Genomic DNA, 8195 nt, shown 5'->3' with positions numbered 1-8195 from the left:
ATGGCCAGGACATATTACACAGCACGAGCATGCTTCTCCACACTTCACAAGCCTCCAAGGGTCAGACTCTAGCACAGCCTAGGTGTGCTACTCAGCACGGGCGTGCTTCTCCTTCAACAGTTGCTTCCAACAATACGAGAAGCCTAGTTGTGCCTTCAAGTTCCACACAACACTTGTTAAACACTTGGTCATGAAGCTCTTGTGAAACTTATTTTTGAACATATGAGGATATAGCTGCCCCACAGCGCTTGGCACGGCGCCGTGTAGTTGTCCCACTAGGAAGCACCAATGAATCTCCTATGTTGTTCTCCATGCTTCTATTGATGAGTGGTGGCGGATCCGTATCAGTTCTTCCTTATTTTGTGTTCATTTTATTCATATTCTAAGATCTACCAATTCTTTTGCAAATATGTTAGCTATGAAGGGAATTGATTTTCCATCAGTTTTAGGTTGGAGTTAGTTTTATTAAGGTCTGAATTCCTCACTTGTGTTAGCTTCTATAACTTGAGCTATTTTGGCATCTTTGGAGCAAGGAAAGAAAGCTAGAAGTAGTATTAATAAATTGTCTTGGGTCATGGTTTGTTGTTGTCATTTTCCTTATTGTTTGTTTTACTTTGGCATTATCTTGTGGTTTGTAACAGTCGGTCAATTTTGGTTTTTTGTTGTTCAATAAATCTGTTCTTATCTTAAGAACAAGGTTGTTATTGTTTTGTTTTTTTATTTTGGATGTACTGCATATCAGGTTTTTTTACCTAAGATTCTCTGGCTAGGTTTGGATGTTTAGGGAATCTATTGACTTGGGTGTAGTGCTAGAGTTTGTTAACTTTTTCCTGGTTAATTAATTAATTAATTAATTCTCTTTGCTAATAAAAAAAATATATGTACAAACTATTTGCGTGTAAAACTATACTGTTTTTATAATTTCTTGTAATAGATGTAATTAAATCAAAATTTGAATTCTATATTTCTAATTTGCTTAATTATTATCTTATTAAATATATAATATTTTTTTTATACTATACTAAGAATATACATATGATTTCTTTTTTGAAGGGACATATAAAAAATTAATTTAAAACCTTTTAAAGGCTATTTAAAATCATGTGTATTTTATGGCATAATTTTGATTAATTCATTTTTATATTTAGTATAATATTAATTTTTTTTCTTTCATATATATATATATATATATAGCTGAAACAAAGAGAGTTTAATATGTTCTCTTTGTTCATCATTTGATTTTTCTTTTCTTAAAAAAATTTTTAAAAACTTTCTTTAAGTGTTGTGATTGGACAATTTAAATAATTTTCAGTTTAATATTTAGTATGGATATTGATGAGTTTTTGAAACATAATCGAACTAATAAAATTTAAAAAATTAATATTTTGATAATAACCAACAATTTTGAAATTTAATTTTATTTATCTAAACTATTCCGCTATATATTATCCTTCCATTCAATCACAATTCTCATCTATTTATTATTATTTTTATCTCTACTACTTCTTCTTTCACAATGATTTATATTATTTTTTATTGCTTCTTTTGATTATTTTGCTTTTAATTCTCTCCCTATATTCAACCTTTTTTATCATTTTCGATTATTTTTATTTTGTATTATGTTGCTTCTTTCGTGTTTAGCCTTCTATTTTCATTATGTAATCATCCCGCATTTCAAAATTTGCGATTCACTTTATACTTCTCTTCTAACCGCTGCAAATTAAGAGCACCTCCTATCGAGATGAAGGTAGTCGCTATATATTTTAGGCCGTGTTAGGAGGCAACGCTGCCCCTTTCGCTGATGATATCAAAGGGTTTAACTTTTAATTTCACTTTGAACTTTTCGAGTAATTGCAATTTCACTCTGAATCGACCTTTATATCTTGGGTACCCTGAACTTATCAACCTAATTATAATTACACATTAATTTGCTTTTATGGTACAATTGCATCCTAAAAGTGAATTGCACCACCCTGAACTTATCAACTTATTGCAATTGCACCCTAAAACTAAACTAAAGTTGGAATTTTAATTAAAATAATATAAAAAATGGACTCCATACCCAAGTATTTAAACAATAAATAATAAAATCAAACCCAAGTATTCATATAATAAATAAAAAAATCAAGATTGAGTATTTGATTTTAAAATTGAATCAATTTTAAGATGTAAAAATTATGAGCTGAATATTAGTTCAAATTAGAGTGTAATTGCAACTAGGTTGATAAGTTCAAGATTCCCAAGATACAAAGATTGATTTAGAGTGAAATTGCAACTACTCAAAAAAGTTCGGGATGAAATTGAAAGTTAGGCCATATCAAAGATACCTTCAGCTGCGTTGGAGTTGATGTTGATGACAATTAGGTCAGATTTCTTCTTTCAAAAATATAGGATAAGGATATAACTGAGCTTATTGCTGCTGGATGGGAGAAGTTGGCATCAGTGCCTTTTGGTGGTGGTGTTGCTATTGCAGCCATTGCAGCTATTGGTGACAGTGGTGGTGTTGCCTCTGCTCTAGCTGTTGCAGCTGAGGCAAAGAAAGAGGAGAAGATGGAGGAGAAAGAGGAGTTAGATGATGATATGGGCTTTAGTCTCTTCGACTAAAGAGTTTGTCAGGTCATATCATCAAACAAATCTCTTTTGTTTTGATTGGTCCCTACAAATTCGAATATTTACTTCCCCTAGCAATTGTAGTAGTATGTAACTGGACATGGAGTAGAAACAACTACCCATTTATTGATTTGCCATTTTATTTTGAGAAAAATAAATATAGAAGGTAAATAGAAGTCATATAAAACCCAGACTCTTAAGTTTTTTTTTTGTTTTTGCTTACCTATAACAAATTTAAATCCGATGCAGCTGGAGGTATTATCTAATAATGATGAGTGTCGAGACCATCAAAAATAATTCTTGCTCTTCCTATTCTAGGTAATTTATAGATAGAGTGAGAATGTTCAAATCCTAGGGACTAGTTTTGATTAAATCTTTCAATAACCAGAAAATAAAACAATAAAAGTAAAAATGGGGGATTTGTAGTAGAGAACAATTCAAACAATTAAAATAAGTAAGAATGTAATAAAAGAAACAAGTTTATATCAATAGGAGATGAATTCAGTCAAAGGCAATTCTTAGTAAGAAATTATCTTGATTGATCATTGATTCTAAGACAACTCAATAATTCCAAGCAATGGACAAGTTATAATCTTTGAACAAGCGTCGCCGATTAATCTTTCCGTATTATTAAATTAAAGAAGATAAGTACTATGAATAATCCCTAACTAGCAAACAACCCTAAACAAGTGATAGAATTTAATTTGCTAATAGCAATAAGAATTAGAAAGACCCTGCCTTAATTAACAAACTCTACAAGCGAGGTTCATTTAAATTAGATTGTGAATTTTCATAATATAATTCAAAAGCTTGGTTATAATCAAATTATATTATTTGCTGCTTTAATCAATTCAATTAAACAATTACGGATTTAATCTTATTGATTAGCTATATGCTATCCTATTAAATTGAACAACTAGCCACATTGAACAAACAATAAGATAACAATAGACATAGAGTTTCTCATATATGCAGAAAAATAGACAAATATTTATGGAATTAAAAGAAGAAAATAAATAAATAAAGATTTCACAATCATAGAAGAACTTCTACTTCGAATTCAATCCTTTGACTGAAAATAAAAATCTAGCCATGCTTGGCATAGAGAAAACAAAGAGAATAATAAACCCTAAAGAGAACGACTATTGTCGAAAAGAATAAAAGGTTCCCCCCTTAATAGACTTAAGGTTCTATTTATAGGAGAAGGAAAAATCATAAACCAAGAAAATAAATCTCAAATCAGTTACAAAAATAAAATATTTGATTCTGAGTATTTTTCTAATTCTCTAATTAGTGGTCCGGCTGCGTTAAATGACTTTCTAGAGTAAGCCCGAAGTAATTCTAGCTGGCAAACATTTTAATCCCGCTTAGCCCTGGATGCGCCTCTCTTAACCTTGCCCAAGCTTAATTTGAAAACTTTCAGAGGAGTTTTGGAACTGCCTTGGACGCGTCTCCCTTAGCCATGCCCAAGCTTAATTTGTCAACTTCCAGGAGCTTTCTTGAAATTCAGCTCCAACTTGGTATATTTCTTCAAAACTTCATTAGCCTCCAAAATCCCTTTTCTAATGAATTTAGCATAATCTACAGAAAATATGAAAAGAAAATGAAAATTATCATTTTAAACCAAAAAGCATCCATAGATAATATTAAAATAAGGATTATATTATGCTAAATTAACTACTTATCAAACAACAGTAAAAGAGAGTTTTTTTTTTTTCAACATATATATCTAATTTTAATTTCGTGCTTATTGTTTTGCATTTCAAATTTTCTCCTTTCATTTGCATTTCAGATTTTTCATGGTCAATATTTATTTAAATTATCAAGTAATTATTGTTATTTTCTATAATTTAACTAATTCAATTTTTTTTTTCGATTGTTAAGTCTTATTATGGGATTAATTTTGGAAGTATAGTTTATCATCAATATATAAAATTATATCTTTGACAATATCTTTGAAAAATTATATAAACTTGATTAATATATTTAATGATGCCTTATTTCATCTTATTCATGAGGCATTAACCATCATAAATAAGACTTATGGTAATTTTATTAATAGTATTAGACACCAATTTTATTGTGCATGTCTTCAAAACATTGTAGAGCTTTTTAAAGAATTTTTTAAAAAATATAAATCAATATAATTTAATAATAATACCTATACAAATAATTTATTAATATCCGCGCATGAAGTGTAGAATTACGACTAGTTTAGTATAATGTTAATCTTTTTTTTTTTTTTTCTTATTAACTAGATGAATAAGGAAGTTTAATTTCTCTTATTTCAAACTGCACAAACTGCCAAATTGCCACCAAAGGTTTGGTTTGGTTTGAAATTTTTTATGATTTAATTAGGATTTAATTTTTTTCAAACCGCTACTTTAGGTTTGATTTGATTATTATATTCAAACCGACCCAAATCAACTCACAAAGAGCCCTAGAAAAAACTACAATGCATAAAGAATATATTGTATTATTATATTATTATGAAACAAATGATAACTTTAGCGGAGAATATATTATACTAGTTAAAAACCGAGCTTCGCGCGCGAGTATTTCAATATTTATTTCAATAATTGTTATAATTGATTATATTATTATTTTTTATAAATTATTATAAATTATCAAATCTATAAAGAAAAAAAAAATGAAAATATTCACTTTGCTCTATATATATATATATAACTTCAATAGTACATAGATTTAATGTTTAATGGGAAAATAATAATTATAAATATAGATTATACTTATATTTTTCTTTCCAATTTATTGGTTCAGTTTTAGTTTCAAAACTCAAATCAAACCAAATCACATGAAATACTTCAATTGTACGCAATATACTAACTCAACAATTGGACGACAAAAAATATATATTATTATAATAATAATAATACATGAATTAAAATAATTATAAATTTACATAAACATATATGAATATGAATCAATGAATGAAAAAATTTACAATGAACAGTTTTATACAATTTGCTAAAAAAATAAAAAATAAAAAAAAATACATAAATGATTTTACAGTTAGTTTTTTCTTTCATCTTCTTCTCCATCAATATGATATTTCTCATATTTGCATTTATACACATACGACACATATTGTTGGTAATATAACAAGAAAGATGTTATTAAAGAAATAAGATTAAACAGGAGAAAAGTCACGAATACACACACAAAAAAAAACCATAAAAGATTGCAAAAAAAAAAAAAAAGTTAAAAAAATTTGAAAAAGAAAAGAAAAAGGAAAAAAGAGATCAAAGAGTTAACATTATCTCAATCGAAAAAGAAGGCAATAGTATTTCTTAACTGAGCATACATATATATAAAGGAATAAAGAAAAAAAGCAATAATCAAAACTTAAAGAATTGAAAAGCAATAAAAGAGGAAAAAAAAAGAAGAAGAAAACTACTCTTGAAAGAAAATCACTAGAATTGAGGTATATATAGATAAGTATAGGTACATGTAGACAGATATAAATAAGAAAAATTTCAAAAAGTTTTGAAAGTTTTAATTTCAAAATTAAAAAAATTTAAAGTATTAATTATTTGAAATTTTGTTATTGTATATATTAGATTAAATATCGAAAAAGAAATGAATAAAAATTATTTGGCGAGAGAGAGAGAGAGAGAAGCATTGAGATGGGTAACTAAGAAGATTTAGGGTCTTTTAGGGGTAAATATGTCATTTACAGTTTTAATCTACGTGGCAGCCCACGTGGCATCTTATTTGGTGCCTAATCAACAATTAAAAAAATAAAAAAGTGGATCCAGCCATCCTACGGTGAATTCCGGCGATCCACGTAGGCAAATTTCATTTAATTGCAAAATTATTGGGAATTCAAACACTCAATTGTAAACTTTTTCTGTTTATACACCAAAATAGAAAAATTGCAAAGTTCATATACCAAAATTGCAATTATCCCTAAAATAAATTTAGAAACTTTTTGTTTATAAATTTTTGAATTCTTATTATTGATTATTTATAATAATATCAAATTATTTTCATTTTGTAAAATTCTTTAAAAATAAAGGATATAATATATTTTTCATAATAAAATTAAATGTTCATTAGAGCATAATATAATTTTTTATGTTATTTTTTATTCTTTGAATAAAAATATTTTATAGAAAAAATTATTTATAGATATTATAATTTAAATCATATAAATATTATTTTGTAAAAATAGAAAATAGTTAGAAATATATCTTTTGTTATAAAGAAAAACTGTAGAAAACAACTTTGAGTTCTTTTCTGAATCTTGGTTAAATTTTGAAAAACTGAAAAACTATTTTCGAGTTTTCCAAATAGACAACCAACTGATTTGGATGCAAAACTCTATTTTTCAATCTTCTTAAAAACTTTTTTTAGAAAATTATTTCCGTTTTCTACAAGTAAACACACCCTTAGGGTTTGTTTACTTACATAAAATAGTTTTCTATTTTCTGTTTTATAACAAAATATTTTTCTTAGAAAATGAAAATCATAAAACAAAAAAATGAAAATTGCATCCACTTGGTAATAATAAAAAAATTACATTTTAATTCAAAAACTTCACAACCATTAATCCTAACCTTCATAAATAAAAAGAAGTAAAAATATACTAAAATAAATTTAGAAATTTTTATTTAAAAATGTTCAAATTTTTTATTATTGATTATTGTAATAATATCAATTTTTTATTATAAAATAATATAAAATGAGAGAGAAGAAAAAAAGAAGAAATAAAGAGCAAAATATAGGAGAGAATACGAGAGTATCTATTATTGATGAAAAGCCGCATATACATTGTTATATAAGTGAAACCCTAATAGAGTCCTACAAAAATTAGAAAGAATACACACTTCTAATCCATTTATTTCATAACACTCCCCCTTGGATGTCCATTCTTTAAAGAATATGTCTCGTTAAATCTTACTAAGAAAAAACCCTGTAGGAGAAAAAATCTTAGTGAAGGAAAAATAGTACATTAATCATTTCTTAGATATGCGTTAAAATACTGCCTCATTAAAAACTTTTATCAGGAAAATCCAATGAAAAAAAAAATTTTGATTGAAGGAAAAAAGAGTACAGTGCGTATTTACTTCCCTCATGTTAGTTATAATATAACTCATATATATCATGCCATTGAGATATCAAAATAAATATTTAACTCTATTTAATTTCTTCATATTCAAGAAGAATTATATCTTGCAAATAAAATTTATAAAAATGCTTATATCTAGTCATATGACTAGCAAGATATATTAGCGTCTTTATTACACTAAGATATGATACTTAAGGACCAATAAGTTCTTTATCATTTTCTTAAAGTTGAAAATTGGTCATTTTCTTATTTAGCACCCATATAACATCGTTTTAATAACTTAACCATATTTGTGGATTCATAGACAAAATTTTATTTATGAAATGCTCGATCTTCATGCCAAGACAAATTTTATATTCCCAATGTCTTTCATCTCAAACTCTTTCTTTAAGGAAACTATAATCTTTGGAGCTCTTCATGAGTTCCAATATTGTTCATGAATCAAATATTGATAAATTCATATTCAAAATCTCTTTTTTTTTAAAAAAAATTC

The 8195-nt window shown here is 26.7% G+C and overlaps 1 protein-coding gene across 1 annotated transcript; it reads left to right on the top strand.

Moving 5' to 3' along the window:
- On the top strand, window positions 1–2604 carry LOC110010092 (large ribosomal subunit protein P2B-like). The gene is given in 3 exon segments (XM_020681488.1): window positions 1–60; window positions 1768–1814; window positions 2334–2604. Coding segments are annotated over 3 exon segments (378 nt in total).
- The last annotated feature ends 5591 nt before the right edge of the window (window positions 2605–8195 follow it).

This window comes from Jatropha curcas, chromosome 2 (genome assembly GCF_041381405.1).
Source record: "Jatropha curcas cultivar XTBG-Jc1 chromosome 2, XTBG_Jcur_1.0, whole genome shotgun sequence".
NCBI classification, from domain to species: domain Eukaryota; kingdom Viridiplantae; phylum Streptophyta; class Magnoliopsida; order Malpighiales; family Euphorbiaceae; genus Jatropha; species Jatropha curcas.
Note: the sequence above shows the minus strand (reverse complement) of the source record. Positions and strands in the feature narration are given on the sequence as shown.